The 25628-nt window shown below is 34.8% G+C and overlaps 1 protein-coding gene across 1 annotated transcript in view; it reads left to right on the plus strand.

Moving 5' to 3' along the window:
• The window catches only part of TNNI3K (TNNI3 interacting kinase), a 276640-nt gene that overhangs the window by 15289 nt on the left and 235723 nt on the right, over positions 1 to 25628 (plus strand). The window contains exon 5 of the mRNA XM_077778981.1: positions 16990 to 17100. Within this exon, the coding sequence (XP_077635107.1) occupies positions 16990 to 17100 (111 nt within the window). The remainder of the gene's footprint in view (positions 1 to 16989; positions 17101 to 25628) is intronic.

Here is a 25628-nt window from a genome sequence, read left to right on the forward strand (position 1 = left end):
CTGTGAAACTTGTACTGAGGTGGAGTTCAGGATGTAGGAAAACAGTCTGACGCTACCCATTCTGCTGAATAGCAGGAGGTGAAAGTAGAAGACCTCCAAGGAATAGGAGGTGAATGATGGATAGTTAAGGCAGTAGGCAAAACCATGAATTCTGAATCTGACTAGGAGATTCCTTTCTGTATTTGTTTGTTTTCCTAACACTTAGCATGACACAACCACAGAAATGCCTTCTCAATGATTTAGTGCTACAATCTTTATAGAATCTATTTCTTCCACTTCTGTTTATCAAACTAAGTTTCCATTTTTAGGATTCCTTTAGCTCTATTTCTTCTGTTTTCATATATTTTACAGATGGATATATGGACTAACTTTTTTGTGGCAAGTTTAAACAAATTTAGAATCTTAGGCCACAAAGTAGGCAAAATTTTTAAAAAGGCCATAATAGAATACATGATTATTCCACTTATTCTTTAACAAGGGCAAAAACAAATTAAATTTACAATTTCACTTAAAACACTGAAAGAATATATGGGAGTCATTCGTACTCCCATTGCATTAAATCTAGTTCTAATTATTCATTCTCTGTCTTACCTAAGAAAAAGAAAATTCACTTACATAATCACAATACAATGATCAAAATCAGAAGATTTAACACTGATGAAATACTATTATCTAATCTGTAGTCCAAAGTCTAATTTTGTTAATTATCCTGTTAGCATCACTTATAAAAAGCTGTTTATTTTTTTTTTTCTTGTTTAGGATTGATTCCAAAATCATTCATTTTTAGTTTTCTTGTCTCTGTAATGTCTTTTTATCTAAAAGAGATTTCCTTTCCTTTCTTGATCTTAATATTTTGGTGCATACAGAACAGTTATATGTGATTTTTATAAATATTGCACATTTATTTTTTCTTAACACTCACAAAATGAATAATTTGACTTCCCTATTTTTTATTGGTTACATCAACAGCATTTTCAAGTGTATACCCTGGCATGTGGGCCTGCCTGAGAGTTGGGTAGTTTTTACCAACTGACCATCTCTGCTTTCATTAATAATAATGGAGCAGATGTTTTATTTTTTAATTCCATGTGAATAGGTAGCACTCCTCTGACTTTTTTTTTTTTTGCTTCTGCTTAGTTCTGTTTTTTAATAGAGGTTAAATTTATTGATATATAATTCATGCACAATAAAATTCACTATTTTTAGTGGACAATTTGATGACTTTTAAAAATATATATAGTCATGTACTATCATCACAGTCATGACATAGGACTTTTCTATCATATAAAAGAGTTCCCTCATCCCCTTTTGCAGTTAATTCCCTACTCTATCCCCCTGGCCTCTGGAAGCACTATGTTTTCTATCACTATAATTTTTCCCTTTCTAGAATTTTACATAAATGCAATCCATTTAGTAAATTTTCTTTTATATATGGCTTCTATCACTTATCAGAATGCTATTCTTGTGTGTTCCATAATTCATTTCTTTTATTGTGTAGTTGTATTCCATTCTATGGATATACCACCATTTGTTTAACAAGGCATCTGTTATGGATGTGAGGGTTATTTCCAGATTTTGACTGTTATAAAGCTGCTATTAACATTCATGTACAGATCTTTGTTTGAACATACATTTTTATTTCTCTTGGGAAATCCATAGGAATGGAATTGATGGGTCTTATTGTAATGGTGCCAAGCTCTTTACCAAATTAGCTATATCGTCTCCTATTCCCATCAGCAACGTATGAGATTTTAGCTGTTACGTTATATAGTTTTGCCAACACTTGTCAATATTTTTTTTATTTTAGTCATTCTATTGGATGTATATTAATATTTCATGATTAATTAACATTTTCCTAATGACTAATGAATTTGAAAGATTTTTATGTGCTTGTTTATCACCATATTTTTTTTTTTTTTTGGTGTAGTGTCTGTTCAAATCTTAATTCCATTTTTTAAATTTGGTGTATGGTTTTCTTGAATTGTAAGAAGAGATCTTTATATGTTTTAGATATGGTTTTTTTTGTTGGATATACATTTTGCAAAATTTTCCCCCATTCTATGGCTTCCCTTCCATTTTCTTAACAGTGGCATTTGAAGAGCAAAACCTTGTTGCATTATTTTTTAACTGATTACTCTAGTGATTACACTATGGATCTTGAATAAATATATACATTGTCTGTTAATATTGGCCTATATCACTTTGAATGTAAGCACCTTCCATATTATAGTTCCACTTTATCTTCATTCTTGATACTATCATTTCCATGTACAGTATATCTATACATGGATTTATATATGAATATGTTGTTAGAATTTTCATGACAAACACTTCATATATTTGAAAGAAAATGAGAGAAAATATCTAGTTTTCAGCAGATTGATTATAATAATATTATGTATGATTTTCTCCATATAATACTTTTTAGAGTTCATTGAGCTTCTTATATCTGTAAATTTCTATTTTCATCAAATTCATGAATTTTGATCATTTTTTTCAAATATGTATGTTAGAATGTTTGATAATCTTCCATAGATTACTGAGTCTCTATTTATTTTCTTCTATCTTCTTTCTATCTGTTCTTAAAGTTTGATTATTTCTATTTACTTGAATTCAAGATCAAAGACTATTTCTCTGCCATCTCTCATCTGATGCTAATCTACTAAGAATTATTCATTTCAGATACTGTACTTTCAGTGCTAGGATTTCCCTTGATGTTAAAATATAATCTCAATCTTTCTTCTATTATAACTCATTTGTTTCTTTTATTTTTCTATATTTTCCTTTAAATTCGTGAAGCTATGATTAATGACTGCTTTTTTCAATCTTTATTTATTTTTGAGGGAGAGAGACAGACCGTGAGCAGTGGAGGGACAGAGAGATGGGGAGACACAGAATCCAAAGCAGACTCCAGGCTCTGAGCTGTCACCACAGAGCCCAATGCAAGGCTCAAACACACAAATTGCGAGATCATAACCTTAGCTGAAGTTCAATACTTAACTGAATGAGCCACCCAGGTGCCCAATGACTGCTTTTTAAATGCCTTATCTGTTGTTTCTAACACCTGGATTACCTCAGTGTTTATTCCTAGTGAACATTTTTCTCATGACTGAATATTGCATATTCCAATTTCTTCACATATTTATTAATTTTTTACTGCATGTTAGACATTATATATTATTTTTTATAGTAAATCATCATGTCATCTTCCTTTAAAGGCTGTTGAGTTTTGGGGCTCCTGGGTGACTCAGTCGGTTAAGCATCCACTTTGGCTCAGGTCATGGTCTTGCAGCAGTTCCTGAGTTCAAGCCACGCATCGAGCTCTGGGCTGTCAGCAGAGCCAGCTTCAGATCCTCTGTCTCCCTGTCTCTCTACCCCTCCCCTGCTCATGCTCTCTCTCTCGAAAACAAAAAACATTAAAGGTTGCTGAATTTTGTTTAGTTTTGTTTTTGGAAGGCAATTACATTTTTTTTTTTTTACAAATAGTTTATTCTCAAATTAGTTTCCACATAACACTCAGTGCTCANCCTAATGGCATACTTCTTACTCTAGGATGTGGTTCTCATTCCTGAATATGGTTCTTACCTCTAAGGTGTAGATTTTTGATATCTTACCTGAATGCCAAAATCACTCAGTAACTTCTCCATTCTGGCGTTTGATACTCTAAAATCATCTACTGCTGTATGACCTCTTCCATCATTACCATTCACCTTTCAGCCATAAATCAGCTGATTTTATCTACTACAGAGTCTTTCTCTGTTCCTGTGCAGCCCAACTCAAAAGCCTGTGGTGAATCTCAATGCAGATATCTGCAGTTCTCTCTCTGTGCAGCTTCTTCTGCTGTTCAGTTACCCTGCTTGACAAATTACAGTCATTTTATAATCCCATAAATTTAATCTCCAATGTCCACTCATTTTGATTGCTCTTCCACTTTCTCTTCTTTGACAGGGAAATAATCTCAAGCAGAAAGCCACAACAATCATGGAATATTGTGGAGATTTACTTTATATTTTTCCCTTTGTCCAAAGATCACAGTTCTTTGTTTATGTTGTTCATATTGTCATATATTTTGTTCCATTTGTCCCATATGTTTTTGACTTGTCAGCAGGGAAAATCTATGCAAGTTATCCAGTCATACCCCCATCTATTTTTAGTAATTCCAAAATGATCTGCATAAGACACAAATCTATAATGTCAATATTCTGTTTAAAACTTACTGTTGTCATCTATTACCTGCATAATAAAATTCAAGCTTTTATTTATTTATTTTTTAATGTTTTATTTATTTCTAGGAGAGAGAGAGAGAGAGACAGCGTGAGCAAGGGAGGGTCGGAGAGAGAGGGAAACACAGACTATGAAACAGGCTCAAGGCTCTGAGCTGGCAGCCAGCACAGAGCCCGACGCGGGGCTCGAACCCACGAACCGCGAGATCATGACCCAAGCGAAAGTCGGACGCTCAACCGACCAAGAAACCCAGGCGCCCCAAAATTCAAGCTTTTAAATAAGAGATTCAAAATCCCTTAATTCATAATTTTGCTGGCATCACTTTTCAGACATTTTCCTGCAGTCTTTAGTCACTCAACTCTAATGGTTTTCAAATTTAATACGCATAAGAATTATATGGTAACTACATGTTTAAAATGGATATATCTTCTCCATCTCACCTCAATCAAATTTGATATACATAGAATATACTGGGAATCTAAAATTTTAATAAACAGCCTAGGCACTTTTGATGTAAGCAATCTAAGGCTACATGATAAAGATCATTGTTCAAGTCTTGAAAATCAAATTGTGGTAAGACCAGCAGCACCTGCCTCAATGAGAGATTTTTAGAAATGTAGAACCTCACTTCCTATCCCACCCATAACCAACCAGAATGCTGGTTTGTTTGTGTTTTCATTTTTAATTCTAACTTACAGGTTTGCAGGCTAAAGTTTGAAAAGCACTGTTCTAGATTACTTCATTCTTTAGGACAAGCATTTATCATACTCCAGTGTTTTTATTCTTATTATTTCTTCTGCTTAAAAATGTTTCTTTCTTTCCTAATAGAAAATTATTACTTATGTAAAATCAAGATAAAATGAGACTCTTTGAGCTTTCTTGAACTTCCAAACAAATTCTATTGTACTGTCTTTTAGGTTTCAATTAGAAATTCACATTGTTTTATACTACAGCACTTGTAATTATTTGTTTGGATATTTCACGTTGGTCTGTGAACTTTGGGCATTGGGAATAGTCCTTTTATTTAATTCCTTAGTGTATAAGGACCTATAAAATGTCCTTGATAAATGCCCATGAGATTAATGATGAGTATCCAAACATTAGCACAAACAATACTTGATATTGATTGATATAATATACTTCAATAAAGACAGTCAGCTTTGAAAGACTATTTGTTTCCATATCTCAGTTCTGAGACTTACTAGCTGTGTATCTTTTGACAAATTATTCTCTTCTCAGTCTTGAAATGGAGGAAATAGAATTACCTATTTCATTGGGTGGTTTATAGTTTTAAAAGCAACAAACCATATGCAATACTCAGCAAAACACCTCACACACACTAAGTACTCAGTAAAAGTTAACCATCATTGAACTTCCACTTCAAATGAACATTTTTGAAGACCCAATGTTCTGCCATTTTATACAGAAAAACAAAAAGGATCGTGTCTTTTAGATTATTAAATTCTAAAGAGATAAGAATATTCAATCCTAACAACATCAAAGTAGTGAAATCTACACTTAGATCAAAAAACTCCAAACTTTATCTTAATATATAAACTGAACATCCCTAAATGCATATATTTGTTCATAAATTATAATTATAAACAAAAATCATCAATAAATAGGTCTAGGCAAACTGTTATAATTTGTGGATATAAATCCATATTTCATATATCCTTTTTGATAATATCACACTATTTTGACAAATTTGTTTTTAAATATGATTAGATTGTTTTTAATTTTGCCTGTAAATTTGGCTTACAAAAAGCTCAGATTTTTAGCAAGAAAATGTCAGCTCTGCCATTTTCCTTCCCTTCTTCTTGTATGAGTAACATACATTTCATCTGGGATGGCTTCACAGGAATCTTTTAAAGATAGCCTCCTAATTTTTTGAGGATAAATTCAGATAAAATTAGATATTAAAATCTATAAATCTACTTCATTTAGCTCACGTAGCTATAATGCATCATTATGTACTAATTGCTAAAAAATAGGAGCAACTCTCAACTTCTCTGCATTTGGAATTATAAGTATTTATTTATTAACTTTGAGTATTATATGTGACACATGACTAACGGATGTATGAGTTGAGAGCTGAGACCAGAAATAAAATTTTCATCTTAAATATTAGTAAAATTTAATTATCTTTATTTATGAATAAAGATAGATATTTATATTTAAATAAAGATAGAGAGAATTTCAAATATTTTCCTGTTACATATTAATTAATTTTCTTACAAGATACCTGTCATATTTAAATAGGGCATACTTCTTTAAATGGTATCTAGATTGTAGCCCTAAAATGAAACATAAGACTTTGGGGGAGATTTTAAGATTTCTATAGTTTCAAAGATCTTAAATTAGAATTTTAATGAACAAAAACATATTAGACCATCTAATTAACCTCACATATACCTTTCCTTCAATACACAGGCAAACCACTTAAAATTTCTCAAGTGAAAGAAAAATAGCATTTTGATTAGTCAACATTTTAAAAGCATTTTATGTGATAAAAGCAGGTGTTGAGTGGTCATTTATTTCATCCTACAGATTTCTAGCAAGATCTCAGTCCAATCATTCAGAAGAAGTCATTTAAATATTTATTACAAAGGGAAAGGGCATGGGGGGATTTAATTCAGCCTCTGACAGTCTTGCTCACTAGACCTAGGTTCTTATTACCACACAACAATGCCTAAGAGAAAGCTCTGTGTTTTCTATTCATGGTCCTCCATATCCTGGAAACTGTTTTATTCATTTTTTTCTGATGTTTTTTCTTCCTTAACATGTGTATATGACTGCAAAATTTATATATTTTTTTCAACTATCCTAAAATCCAGGTCACAAAGCATGTGTTTCATAGTTTCTGAATCTTTTACATGGATAAGATTTTATCTGCCTTGGTTCTATTCTTATTTTAGATTGGATTATTCCATGTTGTAGGGGGCTGTCCTGTGCACTGTATGATGTTTAGCAGCTTTCCTGGCCTCTAGTCTCTAGATGTTGGGAGTCACTGTACTCATCCCCAGTGTGACACCAAAAATGTCAGTAGACATTGCCCAGGGGGACAAAATCACCCTCTTGAAAATCATTAACTTAGAGGACAAAGTTAATTGATATTTTAAAAAATAATTTTTTTAATGTTTATTCATTTTTGAGAGACAGAGCATGAGTGAGCGAATGGCAAAGAGAGGGAGACACAGAGTCCGAAGCAGGCTCCAGTCCCTAAGCTGTCATCACAGAGCCTGACGTGGAGCTCTAGCTCATTGATCATCATCTGAACTGCCACCCAAGCAATATTTTTTTAAGTCCAAGCTACATTTTATTTGAATAGTTTCCTGATTAAAGAGAGCATTTTCTCTAAATGGGAATTTGTCAAGAAAATAATAATAAATTTCTTTGAAAAGAAGAAACAAAATTCATACCTACAAAAAAAGAATCTTATTTTTTGCATACTTAACTAAACTTTATAGTTAATTGCAACTTTTAACACTGTTTAATAGTTGATTTTTACTTTTAAGGAACCAGAAAATATTTATACCCCCAAATTAGAGTAAACATTAATTTTTATAATCATATTTCTTCTTAATAATCTAATATTTCATAGTTTCTAAATGAACATATTCCCAATAAAACATTTATAGGATATTAACTGAAGTCATTACCTTATCTTCAATTCTTATAGTAGGACTGTTTCCTGTAGAATCTTCCCTGACCCTTTCCAAGTCTGGATTAGATACCCCTCCAATGTACTCTTAGAAGTATCCTGTGCCTTATCATATTGTTAATGATTCTCTATTTCATTTCTTAGTTATTTCTCTACATCTTCCTCTAGTTTAGGAATCACAATCTTACATACTTGCAGGAATGATGCAGGTAACACAAATGAATTAAGGTGTTAGATAATATGGCAAAGTTAAATGGGAACTGACACTCAGACTCAATGTTTCTGAGATACAAGAAGTGGTGGAGACTGTAGTAAATTAGAGAATTTATGATCCATGTAAAGGGAGCAGTCAACATTCAGCTCCAGCTAATCATTGCCATGTAGGAACGTAAGCCTAGTATTGCACCAAGTTTCAGAGAATCAGAAATTATGTGAAGCTTCCTGAGATGTAATTTCCATTCTTTCAAATTTTTAGTTGTAAGTATTGCCGGCCAAACAATATACATATTTCCCCCACCTGCCCCTCACCTTGTGGCCTGTTTGTAATTTTTGGTAGAATTATGAGCATCCCCAAGGCAGAGACAGGATCTAAACTTTTTATCATTGTAATCTAAGTAGTTAAAACAATTCCTGGTGTATATTCATCAATAAATACATGTTGCATAAATAAATTAATGAAGTTATAATTCTATAGTGCCTAGAAAGAAGAAAAGCATGTCAAAAGAGGAAGAATTATGGTGACATTGGACAAGATACGGTTCTATTTTGACCATATAAGTGGAAATTAGAAATTGTCATATACCTCTTTAAGGGATATAAAAGTGAATTTGTGGGAATAGAAATTGCAAAAACAGAATGGAAATAAATGGAGTTGGGAAAATGTAGGCAATAAATATTGACTGTTCTTTCAAAAGGCAAAAGACTGGGAAGTATCTTGAGGAATGGCAGAACCACAGAAAGATTTCTACAATAGAATGTTTTTGATCTTTTTAAAGTTTTGCTCCTTTGGATAAACATCAACACTCTCCCATTCAAAAATAAATAAACAGAGGCACCTGGTTGGCACAGTCGGTTAAGCATCCATCTTCGGCTCAGGTCATGATCTCACAGTTTGTGGGTTCAAGCCCCGCNTTAAACTTCCAACTTCTACTTAGGTCATGATCTTACAGTTTGTGAGTTTGGGGCTCTTACAGTTAGGGGCTCTGTGCTGACAGTTCAGAGCCTGAAGCCTGCTTCAGATTCTGTGTCTCCCTCTCTCTTTGCCCCTCCCCTGCCCATATTGTCTCTCTCCCTTTCAAAAATAAATGAAACATTATTTTTTTAAATCAACATTTACTGTTTGTTTAAATGTTTCTTTTAATTTTAAAATAAGTAAAATACAAGTGAAAACAAATTAAGGAAATTATAACATTCAATTTTATTTTTCAAACAGGGTGTATTCGCATTCTTCCAGATTCCCAGAGATTCTGATTAACTCCTCCCAATTAAATAATCACTGTATTATTGACGGAGAGAAAAGTGTATTCAAAGGCCACCTGAAGCAGCTCACAGGAAGTGATTATAGAAAACAGATAAGGAAGGGTCAGCAGAGGTGATGAGAAAAAAGATAGGTCAAAAGAGACATTACTTTTAGAACAGGAACTCAATCTAAGAGTGGGTTGCTTCTCTTTTTTCTTTTTTTTTTTTCAAAATTTCAAACAAAGTCAAGTACTGTGCCACACTGAAACCTTTAAAAAGTGATATCTTTTGTGAAGATAAATTCAGAATTATTTCAACAAGAGGCATGTAGGTGTGAACTTTCATGAACAGTTATTTTTATACTGATTAATGGATCCTTTCATTGGAGCTGTCTATGACGCATGAGGCAGCTCTAGTCCATTAAACTTTAATGCTTGGAACTAAATATATTTCATACTGAAGCTTTGCATACTCCCTTGCCCTAAAGTAAACCTTAATATTCTTTGAAGTCTACAAAACATCTTTATTAATTTTTTCCCTACTAACACAACTGGCTGTAATAATTACTGGGCTGGGTAAATTGTGTTGCTACAGAAAAAAATACTTAAATAAGCACATTATTAAAATATTTCTATATCCCTGTTTTCACACCCAGAAGCCCAGTCTTCTTTCCAAACCCATTTCAGGTCTTCCCTGTAACCTGATGTGACATTAATATTAGAGTTGGACAGGGTATTACAGAAAACAATTTATCCTAACTTTAGCATCTTACTGGTGAAGAAATTGAGATATTTCATGATAAAATATATTTAGAGATAAAGTGGACTACAAGGGAAGGTGAATATTCTCATAGGTCAACCTTTGGGGTGATACATTTAATATTAATATATAAACTTATACATGTAAACATCTTGACTTTACAGACATTCACATATACATTATACAATTTGATCCTGTTACAATGCTATTAGATAGATACAGCAGGTATTAGATTCCCTTTTTACAGGTGAAGGGCACATGGTCAGGGCTTACACATTAAAGGCAAAAAATTGAGAGTAGATTATTTGGGGGTGCAGGGTAACATGTCATATTGAGAAAAGCATACTATTTAATATCAGAAGACATCAGTTCAAATCCCATCAGTTCAAATCCCAGTTCAGCTTGCATTTAAATGTACATTGAAGAAACATATTTTATGATATGGTATGCCAGTTGAGATCTTGAAAAGCAGGCTCTGAAAGGGATTTTGGAGTGCAAGAGATTTATTTGGAAGTGACACCTGTGAAAAGGAAAGGAAGGTAGTAGAATTGGTCTGAGTAAGAGAGTAGAGTTAGACATGCTAAAATCTTTGCCACCTCAATGGGAACTTCAGAGCAAAAACTACCTATTAGAGGAGGATCACTTGAGTGGAAATGGCTAATCCTTTTACCATCAGCTTTCTCAGTTAATGACTGGGGCCACCTTGGAACAATAGTGATCCCAGCTCTACTGCTGTAGTGGATCCTGAAAGAGCTATCTGAGGGAGGCTGCCAGCTAACCATGCTTCCAGCACACTCTTCTTGAGGGGAGATCTGAGTGGCATATCTCTGTGTCTGCCATGCAAGGGGAAATGTTCATGATTCTATAATAAATTAAAAAGGGAGATTACTTACCTCTATATGTAGTATGAGCTCAATTGTATACATAATAATTAATAATAAAAATTATGTGTCAATGGGGCACCTGGTTGGCTCAGTCAGTTAAGTGTCCAACTTCAACTCAGGCCATGATCTTGCAGTTAATGAGTTCAGGTGCCAACAGCTCAGAGCCTAGAGCCTGCTTCGGATTCTCTGTCTCCCTCTCTCTTCCCTCCTCCCTGACTCATGCTCTGTCTCTGTCTAAAAAATAAATAAATATTAAAAAAATTTTAATTATGTGTCAAGCATTATGCAAAAATGTATTACTTTATTTGATTTAGTCCTCATAACTCTATGAGATTGATACTATTATGATCTCCATTGGATAGAAAGACACTCCATAGCTTAAGAAGTTAGGGGACCATGTCCCAAATGTAGGAAGTAGCTGTTAGTATGCAAACACATATTTACTTTGCTGTGATAGCCTTTGCCCTATTTAGTTTCATGAAGGTTTGTACCTAGGGAAAAGAATGGAAGGGAATAAACACATAAATAATAATAGTGATTATATGGTATTACTATAGGTTATAAAGTTATTTATTCGTTTATTTTCTACATTTTCTATTATGACATGTTCTAGTTATCTGTTGAGGCATAACGAATTACCCCAACCTTCATCCTCTAATACAACAATCATTTTAATTTTATTCTCATAGATTTGCCCCTCACTCATTTATGCCCTCTCTCAAAAGAAAAACAAATCATGACATGCTTTCTCTTACATTCCACAAATTTTGGCTAAATAAGAAAAAATATATAAAAATAGCTGAGAAAAGGATAGATGTGCATTTACTAGAATCTTCCTGATAAATATTTTATATATTCCACTTTTTTACATATAATTATTTTAATATAATCTAGTACAGTGCTTGTCAGAAGACAGACATTCATTAATAGATATTTGCCAAGTTAGAGTATCCAGCTTTCCACTGATTTGTACAAGTTCTTCACATATTAGAGATACAAACCACTTGTACATTTTACATATTATGAATGTTTCTCTAATTTTTCATTTATCTTATTGTATTTTTAATAGTTTTATTTGTCTAAATTTATCATATTTTTCCTCTACTTTAAAAAATGATTTTGTTATTGTAAAGACCTTCTCCACTTCCCTGCAGTTAAATGCCTACCTATATTCAAGGACAAACATTTTAAGGTAATATCTTTTTCATTTACCTCAGAGACTACTCCTGTCTTTAGCCCTCACCATTCAAAATTAAAAGTAATTTATGAGGTTGGAATTAATTCCTGTGAATTGTTTGTTGTTTTTATTGTTGTTCTTATGCCTGGCGAAAGAAGAACTCATAGATATTTTCTGTTTCCAGTACTGCTTTGGAGTTTCCCTATGTTTTATTACTTTGATTAATTCGGCGGATAACTAATGAATCAGAGGAAATGAAGTTGTGGGGAGAGGTAAGGGAAAAGGAGAAACAGAATCTAGATGATGGAGTCAAATCACTTGCTTATTTGGAAGCTTTCACTGAAGACCAAACTGAGTTCCATTCTTCTATGTCCAGTGGTAATGAGTTTATTGAGTATTTTTCTGCCAGGTACCTTTTAAATATTTTAAATGTATTATCACATCAGTTACGAATGCACAGTTTATATGTGTATCTCATCGGGAGATGCAGTTAATGTCTCCTTTATTTAAAACAACAAACTTAGGGGCGCCTGGGTGGCTCAGTCGGTTAAGTGTCCGACTTTGCTTGGGTTGTGATCTCACTGTTTGTGGGTTCAAGCCCCACATTGGGCTCTGTGCTGACAGCTAGCTCAGAGCCTGAAGCCTGCTTTGGATTCTGTATCTCCCTCTCTCTCTCTGACCCTCCCGTGCTCATGCTGTCTCTCTCTTAGAAATAAATAAAAAACATTTTAAAAAATAAATAAAACAACAAACTTAGTGTAAAGTGGTTATGTATCTTGCCCCATTTGACACAGTCATTGGCAGAGCTGGGATTCTAACTAGGGAGGTAATTCTAGTACCCACAGTCTTAACGCTATGTTGTAAGTATCTTAAACTTAACATGTGAAAAATTAAACATTTTATTTCTCCTCAAAACCTACTTCCTCCTAATTCTTCCCTAGCTCACGTCATTCTCCTGTCAGCTATTGCACTTGGAAAAAATTCAAACATCAGATACTGTGGTCTGCAAGGCTGTATAAGATCTGGTGTCTTTGACCTCATCTTGAACATTATTTTTTTTTCTTTCTTTCTTTTAACCTTCCCTTCAACATGGGCCTTCAAATACACTGAGCTTATTTCCATCTTAAGAAATTATATAATTCACACTAGCTGCTCCCTGACATTCAGTGGCCATCTTTGAAATTGTGGCTTGGCTTTCTCCCTTTTGGTATTTACCACGTATCTCAAGGGCACATTTATCTCAATGAAGCTTTTTCTGACTACTCAGGTTAGAGTAGCCACTTTATCATTTGCCTGTCTTCCCTCATAGTCATTAGTATTTTATGATTGTATACAATACATTTTTGTTTTTTTCTTTCCTCTTACATATACACGATAAAAAATATAAGGTCCATGAAAGCAGAAATTTAACTGTCTTACTCATTGTAGTGTCCCCACTGCTCAGAACAGTGTTTCACATACCATATATGCTCAATAAATAATTTTTTTTACAAATAGTTTATTGTCAAATTAGTTTCCACANGGGTCCACGTGCGCAGCTCTTTCAGGGGCCCAAGCCACCCAGGAGCTACAATGGCGGCAGGCGCACTGCTACTCTGAAGTCTAGCCACCAGGAGCCAGCACAAAGAAGCAGTTTGTGTGCTCAGCCCCCCCGGGACCAGTTGGTGCGAGGGGACCTGGTGTGCAGGTATTTGGCAAGTACGGTCTTTCTATGCCCCGAGCGGAGGTTTTTCTGTTTCGGACTCTCTCCTTTTCCCCCTCACTCCCCGTAGAGGGTAGAGGGGGATCTCCTCCCACCCTGGAGTCTCCGATCCCCGCCCGATTTTATCTTCCCCAGTTCGCACTCACGTTAGTAGGCTCTCTCAGTGGATTCTGCATCCTTTTTCTCCCAATCTCTCAGGTTTTGTAAGGTTTCCAATGGCTTCAGATCTTTTCTGTGTGATATATGGGCGCAATTGCAAGTACAGAGCTCCTTACTTCTCCGCCATCTTGCCCCCTCCCACTCAATAAATATTTCTTAACTGTATGAAAAGTTTATTGAAAGGAGAATAATGTCATCAAAACTGCATGTAAGAATATTTATTTGATAACAGTATGGAAGATGGACAGCAGTGGGAAAAAGTCTTCATAAGGACACTAGTTAGAAGGCTGTGAAATGGAGGGCGATGTTAGAAATAAGAAATGTAGGATCTACTAGTGAATTAAAACCAAAGGAATTTTGAAACTGATTTAGTGGAAGAGACTCAAAGTCATTTGGAATATGAAAATGTCATTAATATGAATAAGAAATACTAGAAGATGACGAATAACACTGGGGAAATTATGAATGGTATTTATAAGAGCAATTTTGAATTTTTAATTCGAGATGCCATTGATAGGCAAGATGCATGGAATTTGGACTTAGAAGAATCTGGACTAACAATGAAGTTATCTGATTGTGTAAGAATTACCAAAGGTGGCATTTGAAATGAGAACGTGGCTTGGGTTAAACTTACTTTTTGGAGGCAGACAGAAACAAAGAGGCAAAGAGAAAGAAATCAGGAATATATGGTTTTAAGACAGAAAAAGAAATAAGGACTTTAAGAAAAAAGAGATAATCTGACTATAGAGAGGAGGAGGAGGATCAACATTGGATTTGGTGAACAAGATTACCTTTTGAAACTGAGGAGGTGATTTCTGGAGAATGGTGAGTCTTTATGCCTCAGGTGGAAGAAACTAGCATGGTGATTTCTCTTGATAAAATAAGGCGAGGACAAAGGGAGAACTGATGGTGTGAGAAAGAAAAATTCAATGTGTAAGGAGTATAGTGAACTTAGCTGGGATTTATGTACGATTTGGGTATACATGGCTAGGGATTACTAAAGAAATGAGATCGGAGCTGTTAGCAGTGAGTGGCAATAACTTTTTTCAGAAACTTGGAAAATGAAGCACGAATAGAGAGAAGTGTAAGAATAAGCTCCAATGGAATAAGTTTTTCTTGTTTTTTTTTGTTCTTTTTTTGTTGTTGTTGTTGTTTTGTTTTGTTTTTTTAAAGAATGAAGAGTGGGACCTGGGTGGGTCAGTTAGTTGAGCATCTGGCTATTGATTTCACCTCAGATCATGGTCTCACAGTTTGTGAGATTGAGCCCTGTGTTGGGCTCTGTGCTGATAGCACTGAGCCTGCTTGGGATTCTTTCTCTTCCTCTCTCTCTCTGCTCCTTCGCTGCTCACTCATGTGGGACTCTCTCTCTCTTTGTCTCTCAAAGTAAATAAATAAACATTAAAAAAAAAATAAAGAATAGATGGGGCGCCTGGGTGACTTAGTCGGTTAAGCGCCCGACTTTCGATTAGGTCATGATCTTGCAGTTCATGGGTTCGAGCCCCGCGTCGCGCTCTGTGCTGACTGCCAGCTCAGAGCCTGGAGCCTGTTTCAGAGTCTGTGACTCCCTCTCTCTCTGACCCTCTCCTGCTCATGCTGTCTCTCTCTCCTAGAAATAAATAAAACATTTAAAAAATTAAAAAATATATATTTAAAAAATAAAGAATAGAGAACATATAAATTTCTAGTCTGAACAGAGGAAGCCAATAGAACAGTAAAGAAACACAAAATCTTTAACTTATTTAGTAGAAGAGATGTGCAGAGTAGAGAATTTTGAAACTATAACATTAGTTTTGCTATTCGGAATTCTTTACCGAAATTTTTCACTTTTTAATAATTTCTCCTAGACCTTCAGTTATGTGTAACAGGATTAAGAAATCAAATGTTTTTGGGTTTGCTTTTTTTTTTATTGGGAGGATTATCTTAACCAACAGTATTTGAAATAATATGTTCATGTATAAATTCAATGGCCTATCCCATGAAGACTTGACTTCATGTTTGACATGTTGGTGGGCAAAATATTATACAGAAGTTGTGGTTTGAATTCTTGCTTTGAGTGACAAGATTAAACATGAAGACTTTTGTTTGCATTCCAAGATTAGTGTGGATCATGTGTAAATATGTGACCCTCCATATCACTCTTTTGAATGTTCTGACTTATAAAATAAGGTACATTAATAGTTATTTTTCATAGCTTAACTTGGAGATATTTTTAAAATTTTATTGTTTCATTAACCATTTTTGAAGTCTTACCATATACCAGCCTTAAATAAGTTAATGCATATGAAAGGTTAATTACATAATAAAAATTCAATGGATATAAATTGCTATTAATATTGTGAAAAAGTTCTTTGTCTCTCTAAAGACAGAAATACAGTGCAAATAATAGTATCAGGAAATTAAGGACTGCTTTGGCCATTGCATAAATTATTCTAACTTAAAGGCCTAAATACTACTTCAAACATTTTCACTGTTAAAATAAGGCAAGGTAAGAAAAACACTACTGACTGATTATTTATAGACCGATGACACAATGTGTCATTAATTATGTATAGGTGCCATGGCACATATGCAGAGAAGAAACAATTGCTGAATTTCCATGCAATAATCCACTGTGGTCAGTCCAATACTGCATTTACTGGAGAAAGCACATTTATTGGAGTGACCTACACATAAGACTGAGTTGATTTTGCAAGAACCTCACCATAGATAATGTCCTTTCTATCTTTCATGGTCAAATGATAGAGGATTGATTGTAACTGAATAGCCCTGTCATTTGTTCCTACATTTCAGCCATCTCAGAGCTGCTCTCTGCTGTCTCATGTGCTCTTATGCCAGAAATCACACTTAGGTTTTCTTTGAGCACCTGAACTGGCTGACAGTCAGGGAATCAATATATCCTGTTGCACAGTGTCCAAACCTGCTATCAGTAGAATAGTAACACTAAAGATGTGTTTCCTTACAGGACAGTGCCGAATTGATCACTTCCCTGCTTCACAGTGGAGCTGACATACAGCAGGTTGGGTATGGTGGCCTCACTGCCCTGCATATTGCTACAATAGCCGGTCACCTGGAGGTAAGTCTCACCTTGGTCACCTGTAACAAGCCTCACTCTTTTAATTCTTGTTCTTAACTGTTTTAAAGGCTGGCTTTTAGTAGTTGGTTTAATTTTTAGCTACTGAATTTTTCAGCTACATACTTTTTTTGGAGGATCAAATAAAGCTATATATTTGGTAGTCAATTCAGTCTGTTTTGTAACAATATAATCAAACACCAATTAATATAAAAATGGCTGGATACACACAGACTGTGTAGCAGTGATTAAGAGCATAGGTTTTGGGGGGCGCCTGGGTGGCTTAGTCGGTTAAGCGTCCGACTTTCGCTTAGGTCATGATCTCGCGGTTCGTGGGTTCGAGCCCCGCGTCGGGCCCTGTGCTGACTGCCAGCTCGGAGCCTGGAGCCTGTTTCAGTCTGTGACTCCCTCTCTCTCTGACCCTCCCCTGCTCACGCTGTCTCTCTCTCTCTCCTAGAAATAAATAAAACATTAAAAAAAAAAAAAGAAGAAGAAGAAAAAAAAGAAGAAAAAAAAAGAGCATAGGTTTTGGGGAGAAAAAAAAGAGCAGAGATGTTGGAGTCAGGCAGTTCATTTTCCATCACTTGCTGTGTTTCCTCAAGCAAGTTATTGTACATCATGACATCTCTGTTTTCTTCATCTATAAAATAGAAATAGTAATAGGCCTATTTGTAATGATTAGATTCAATAATCCACCTAAAGCACTTTGCAGATTGCTTCATATAGACTAAGGACTCACTAAAAGATCATTCATCCATTCATTCACTTATGTATTAGTTGATTTATTAAGCATCAGTTGTACTATAGATACTGTTCTAGCTCTGAAGTGGGAGGAGCATGAAAGATAGACAAGACTCCATTTCCTTGTAATTTAGTTGTAGAAAATAAGACAGACGGGCACCTGGGGGGCTCAGGCAGTTAAGCATCCGACTTTGGCTCAAGTCATGATCTCATGGTTTGTGGGTTTGAGCCCCTTGTTGAGGTCTGCTGACAGCTCAGAGCCTGGATCCTGCTTCAAATTCTGTGTCTCCCCCTCTCTCTCTGACCCTCCCTCTCTCACTCTGTCTCTGTCTCTGTCTCTCTGTCTGTCTCTCTCAGAAATAAAAAACATTAAAAAATTTAAAAAAAAAGAAAATAAGACAGACAATAAAGGAAAGAAAAATATAACGTCACTACTGAGTACTAGTAAAATAATAAAACAAGGTAGAATGAAAACAGAGTGAAGTGGGCACCATTTAAAGTAAACTATATAGTAAAACTATACATAAAATATATATGATAGCACATACAAAGACTCTGTGGCAGAGAAGAATTAGGTATGTTTGTGTGATATGAGTGAGCCAACGTTGTATGGTAGGCGCTAGAGCTAGAGTGATGGAGATGGGGTCAAGTGGATGGTTACAAAACCAGATCACAAAGTATTTTAAAGACCATGGGAAGGATTCTGGGTCATGTCTTAGATTAAATTGTTGAAATATTGATTTCATACATACAAAACACTTTCATTTGTATTACTTATTTAATTTACTTACAAATCCTCATCAAATAGTTTTTAGCAACACTGCCATTTGATAGATATAAAACCACTGTTCCTGTATAGTAATTGTCTTTACATATTGCAAAGCCATTGAGAAAAAGAGCCCTATCTGGAATCCTGGTCACTTTTCTCAAAATCCCATGATTCTCATATTCTATCAGTTGTGGTAACTATGATACCTTTTTTTTTTATTATTAAATAGTTATCTATTTTTCCCTTTAGTCACATTGCAAATTAAATTGTTTTTTCTTTGCTAACACACTCTCCTACACACACACACACACACACACACACACCAACTGTGAGCAAATAGAGCTTCATATCATAAAATCATACATAAAACTTATAAAGTAGGTGTAATCTACTTCCCTTAACAGTGTCACTTTGAAGGCCTCTTACATTCAATAAATATTAACACATTTCATTGAGGAAAAAATAATTTCCTTCATGCTGACATTTCTACCCCTTACTATATCTTATTTTCCCTCCAAATAAATCCTTTTGGTGAGATTCACTGTAATTATAAGTGAATCTATGTTAATTTATGAGTAAATAAATTTTACTAGAATCACCTAAATATCAATATTTTCCATAAAGAAGCCAACTGAGGCCAGTAATAAAGTAAATGCAAGGTAAATTTTAAGAAGTCTGGGTGGAAGAATTTATGAGACAGACATTAAGTCCCAGTGAGATACATCCAGCATTTTAATGCTGGGAAAATGGCAGAATATGTTTTGCAAAACAAAATCCTTTTTGTCTAGTGCTGAGCTGATACGTTTGTCAGGCACTGAATTATAAGAGGGTCAAAAGCAAGGTGGTTAAGAGCTTGGTCTCTTCTTCTATTGAAATATCTATTTTCTTACTTTGTAAATCATAGTGTAGAAGGAAATATAATTCTACCAGCCTTATGGAAAACATTACCAAAATAATTCCACATAGGTTTCTAGTCTTGTCTTGCATTTTTTTCATGGGTTCTCCAACTTCATTAGCTGTTGTATAACATTTCATGACTTTTATAGACAATTACTGATGGTACATAAAGCAAATGTGTATATATTAACCTTTATTCTCTTTTTATCTAAGAGACTAAGTTACAGATCAGATAATAAAAGAAAATGGTATTAAAAAACCTATAAGTATCATATTCAAAATGCAAAATTTTTTACTCTGAATTATTTTTTCAAAGCTATTAATTGCAATAAATACTCTTAGTATATTTTCTTCCCCCCTCATACTCATTCATTCATTTAATAAATATTTTAACCTCTACTTTTTCCAGAGCATAGTGCTATACTATGGGAATGATAAAAGAAAATATGACATACCTTTTCCTTCTAAAGGTATTTTAGTGTAGCTGGACATACAAAATGAACAACACAGGAAGGGGCATCTGGGTGACTCAGTCGGTTAAGTGTCTGACTCTTGCTCTCTGTTCAGGTCATGATCTCGCAGTTCATGGGTTTGAGCTTCACATCAGGCTCTACGCTGGCAGCATGAAGCCCGCTTGGGATTCTCTCTCTCACCCTCTTCCCTCCCTACTTATACTCATGCATGTGTGCACACTCTCTCTCTCTCTCAAAATAAATAAATAAATAAACATTCAAAAAATGAATATACAGGAAGAATTATATAAAAAAATTCAGAAGTAAATTTGTATGGAAGGAAGGAAGAGGAAAGAGTCAAAGATCAGAGTGAGTTTGATAATTAGGAACAATTAGAAATGTGCCAATTGCATAGCAAGGTATGACAACACAAAATGAGAAGTGTTAAGAGTTCACTGGGAATAGAAATCAATGTGGACTGAAAGAATTGGGGAAGGATTTATTAAAGGGGGTTTTGAAGCCAGGCTGCACTTTAAGGAGTGGTGAGAACTGGACAGAGAAAAAAGAATCATGCCCAAAAATTGTAAGAATGAGGTGAACACACTTAGAAGAGAGTGAATATAATGATAGATAAACAGGTTGTGAAAAGTCCATTTAAGTAAATTTGGATGTTAGGAACGGACCAGACTAAGGAAACAGAATAAAATTTCAAGGAGTTTAATTCAATTCAGTGAGCATATTTTTTAGTTTATGATGTACTACAGACATGACTAGATGAATAAGAAGATAAATAAAACAAATTCCTGCTCTTTAAAGACACTTACAGGCAATAGGGTTTTTTTTTTTCCCTAATTGGAAATGAGTCATTGAGACTTTTTGAGCAAGAGAATGCTTGGAGATTTGATAAATAATGTATTGAAGATAATTTCTTTGAACAAAGAATTTACTATGGACTGTAGAGTGATGATATGATGGTTAAATGGAGGGAGATAAAAGATTGAGTAAAGAAATCAATTTGGAGAAGAAATCAGTTAACCCCAACATGTTGATCTACTAGTGACATCCAAAGTTTCAAGTGGAAATGTTCCTTAATCATTTAGAAGTACACAACTAGGATTCAATGGAGAAGTTGGGGTTTAATGTAAGTTTTTGAAAATTATATGTGAGGAGGTGATATTTGAAACCATAATAGCTGAAAGTTGTAAATTGTCTAATAGATAGCCAGAAACTGAGCCTATCTATAGAGACTTGAGGAATTACTGCCCCACCAAGAGACAAAGGTGCATTGGTCACAGTGGTATGAGGAAAACACACATATTGTACTATCATAGTAATTAGGAGTCTGGAGTTTTTCAGTAAAGGATCCTGGGTATCAAATGATGCAGAAAGTACAATGAGTACAGTGGGATAAAATACATATAGTTCTTACTTCTTATACCAAAACTTTAGATGCTTATTTCACTCCTATTTTTCACTCTTGGTTAGCAGAGATGGTAGCAGTGGATCAGTGGGAGTTCCCTTTCATTAGTAGTCACTTTCTTTTATTGCCCACCTGTCTCTGTACAACAATAAGTGATGATAAGTCTGACAGCCCTCTTTGTCTCCACATATCAAATTCAACACTTCCATTAGTGTCTCAAGTGTGTTCGTCCTCCCATAATTGTGAATTCTATTAAACAATTTTACAATAAAATTTACATTGACTAGGCAGCTGTCTCCTTCAATAATAGAAGAGAACATGTGCTGTGGATTCGTAGACATGCTGATTGCAATTTGAGACTCAGATTTAGATTTACTGTGCTTTGAAAAACAGGCAAATATTGGTTGTCCTGTGTCTCACTATTTCTCCCTGATCTATCCCTCTATCAATATATGTGCATATGCTGCTTTATGCAAGGCCTAAGATCCTGTCAGCAGTCTAAAAAATGAACTAAATCCTCTTCTCCCCTTTAAATCCAGGGGGCACATGAGTCATATGTTCCCTCAACCATGGAAAATGAAAAATATTAGCTAACATTTGGTAGTGCTTTTGTATTTGTCATTTGGCTCTCCGGTTAGATAGTTAGTTTAGTTTATCAGTGAGGAAACTGAGGATTAGAGAAGTTAAATGATTTCTACAGAGTCATCCAAGCATAAATAAATGAGATGAGTAGGACTCACACCTCACATCTATTTCAAATCTGTATTCTTGTACGTAAAAGGACAATTATTCCCTTTTGACTCTTGTACGGGTTGCTAAAATAGGCTTACACTCTTAAGATACAAAAAACATATCCAGAAAACAAAGCATAAACTGAATATCTGACAGGTTAAAGCCCAGACATTGCTACATATTCAAATAAAGCAACATTAATTAATTCAAGAATAAGTTTATATGGCATTTAGTATATGGGTACCAGAATCCACAGAGGTATAATGCATATGTGTGAGAATACAACACACACATACATTGTACACATACGCACACATACACATATCCCCCAAGTGTAAAACACTTTATAGTTAGTCAAATAATTCTTTTAAAAGCTGTTACACTGTGGTATTTCATGTAGTAGTTTCTAAAGTTATCAAGAGACAAATCAATTATCTGTAGCTGTAGACAACTATTTGAATAGCAAATAGAAAAGCATGTCTGGGAAGACACACTATGTAATGTATAGGGGTTGGGGAGTGTTTTCTTTGTCACAGAAAGTCACAATTTCATATACAGTTTGTGCAGGTGAGAGTATTATTTTTATCGTTGAATTTATTGTATCCTACCTTCCTTTCTTTAGATTGTAAACACTTCTCCAAACACGGCTTCAAAAAGGCTTCCCAGTTATTTTGGAATTCATTTCTGATTTCAAGGAAATGCAATTGATGTTGTTCCAGTTCATTCTTAACTAAATCATCTGAATGTTTCAGGAGAGAGTTTTGTTTACCAAGAAGCTTCTAAGTCTCTCTAAGTTATTTCTTTTAAAATGGCTTTAGTTTTCTTCCCAAAGGCACAAACAAGTGAATGCTTGGAATTATAAAATGTGTGCACTCTCTCTCTTTTTCCCTCTCTCTCTGTCTTAAAGAGATAATGTACTCAGGAGTATTATAACTAAAAAGTATTAGACCTGTCTCCAGTCTATGAATAGACAATAGTCCCTTAGGAACTTCATTCAGAATTAGAAAAAAAGAGAGCCCTATGTCATTCACAGTGGCCAGCACCATTGCCTTGTCTCTGGTGTCTCCCAAAATTTTGCAAGCAGAAAAACAAATCTTACATGAACATCATAAGCTACTAGAATTCAGGTACAAAAAGCATAGCAAGGGCCAAATATACCAGTTAATGCACATTATTATAAATTATTGTTTAAATATCACCTAGTGAATGCCATTAATGATTGATAGGTATTCTAATTACCATTTGTTGGCATTAACTTTAAATTGGTCTGAATAGTCATCTGTAGTTCTGTGATGCCAAACTTTGATATACCTTCATATCAAAAGGCTAAATCTGAAACTAAGCCTTTAGTGTACATAGTCTTTAAAAACTGAGACCTGATTTAGGAACACTACATCTCCTGTGGCATTCAAAAGTGTTTTTCTCAGAAGTCAAAACCAGAACCTCTATGTCCTAGTTACTGAATGTGCTACAGAGCATACTGCTTTTTAAAGGTGAGGAGACAGTCTCCTGCTGTCTAGGATTTTGGTCTAGAGACTGAAACAAGATCATAGACCATGAATCATAATCAGTAATTTTATGGTTTCAGAAGATGTACCTTGTATCAGTTGTAAGATTGATACAAGAGGACATTAGCTTGAGTGTCATTGGGGGGTGGGCGGGGACTCGAATCTTTGCCATAGGTTCTATTAGCTATTATTAAACATTAAGTATTGCTTTTGGGGTGAGGCAAAAGAGCATAAGCAGGAAAAGCTTTATAGGCTAATAAAAATGTAAATGAAGTGTTCATCAGCTTGCTACCATGGAAAATGATGAAAGAAACATTACTTGAGAAATTAGATTCATAGATAATTGCTAATCAAATCAACCTGAATGAGAAATCCCTTTGTAACCATTCAGCGTTTTCTGTGAATTTGCCTCTCTATGCCAACCCTTCTGTGCACTGGATTTGATTCCAATATCCTACGCACTCCATACATAAAAAAATAGATGTAGAGATAAAATAGATATAACACGATTTATATATAAGTATAATATATATGTATATGTATATACACATATGTGTATATGTGTAATATATGTGTGTGTATGTGTATATATTTATATCACGTTATGCAATGTGTCAGCGAGGCAGAAGTAATTTCTGTGCTAGATATCCGTGACAGTTGATAAGAAACAGCTATATATTTTGATGCATGTGCATTTAACCTTTTTTTCAAAGCCATACTCCCTACCAGGAATTTGAAGGCTGAGTTATGAATCTAGGTTTTTACAGCTTGCTTAAGTCACATCCCCAGAGTTTCAGAGCTTCTAAGTTCCCTATGTCCTAGGAGGGCAGGAAGTTACTACTCTTCTCCCCCTCAATTAGGAATACATTGGAAGACCAATATTTTCTATCTGATCTTCAAATACAATATTAGAGTAGATGGTGAGTACTACCTACTTTCTCTCAGGGATGATTCATTCTGGGATGGTAGTTAGGGAGTAGAGGCCTTTAAGTATTTTATCTTTTCTGAACATTGTGTGAGTTATTTTCCCTATGGCTGCCTTTTGTGGATCTCTAAATAACGAACCTTTAGAAAGTTGCTAAGGTTGGAGGAGTGAAAATGAGAGGCTAGAGCCCTCATGAATGACTCTCAACAGCTGCCCTTTGTCACAGCATCTATTTTCTGAGATGTCCCTCAAAGGCACTCAGCACCTCTGCCTCTTATCACTTGTTCTTACACAACTGAATATCAAACTAATATAGCTATTATAAAGCATGGAACTATTAAGGAAGTCACAAAAAGCTTTCTAGAGTTACTCTGAGAGGTAATTCAAGTGCAACCACTTGAAGCATCTTTAACCTTGATGCCCTTTTACTTTGTTCTGTGCCCTGAAGTAGGCTACTAGCTCCCATAATTCTGGGCTGAGCTGTCTCATAATTACTGCGAATTTCCATACCTAAGAAACAACCTACCAGGAGTTGAAGAATCATTTTCATAATTCTTGCCAGAATGGTATACATCAAGCTACCCAGGAAACTTGGGAGGAGATTCCCAATTAAATAAGACAAAGGCAATGGATGCAAATCTTTTGTCTAGAACTATCAAAGACATTACTGGTAGTGGTCAATATGCTGCTTCATTCTAGTATGCTTCATTCATACTATCATTATCTTATTCTTTATTCATACTGTCATTATCTTCCTGGACTTCCTACAATAGTATTCTGACTTATAAGGCCTGTCTTCCAATCTTTTAGCATCCTACTTTATCCTAAATACTTCTGAAATTTTGCCAGGTTTTCTAACACATGGCTTTGATTAAGTTACTCCTTTGACCAAGAAACACTGATTCCAAAATACACCCAGCAGAGGATTAAGTGATAGTGATCCAATTCTCCTACCTTTTCAGGCATGGGTTTTCATGGTTTTCATTTTGCAACCCATGCTCTGAATTCAATGAACTGTTATGCATTTATATTCCCTACGCTTTTTATTACACTATAGTCTCTTTATAGTATACCTCTCCCAACCATC

This window comes from Crocuta crocuta, unplaced genomic scaffold, assembly GCF_008692635.1.
Source record: "Crocuta crocuta isolate KB4526 unplaced genomic scaffold, BGI_CrCroc_1.0 scaffold58, whole genome shotgun sequence".
Classification (NCBI taxonomy): Eukaryota; Metazoa; Chordata; class Mammalia; order Carnivora; family Hyaenidae; genus Crocuta; species Crocuta crocuta.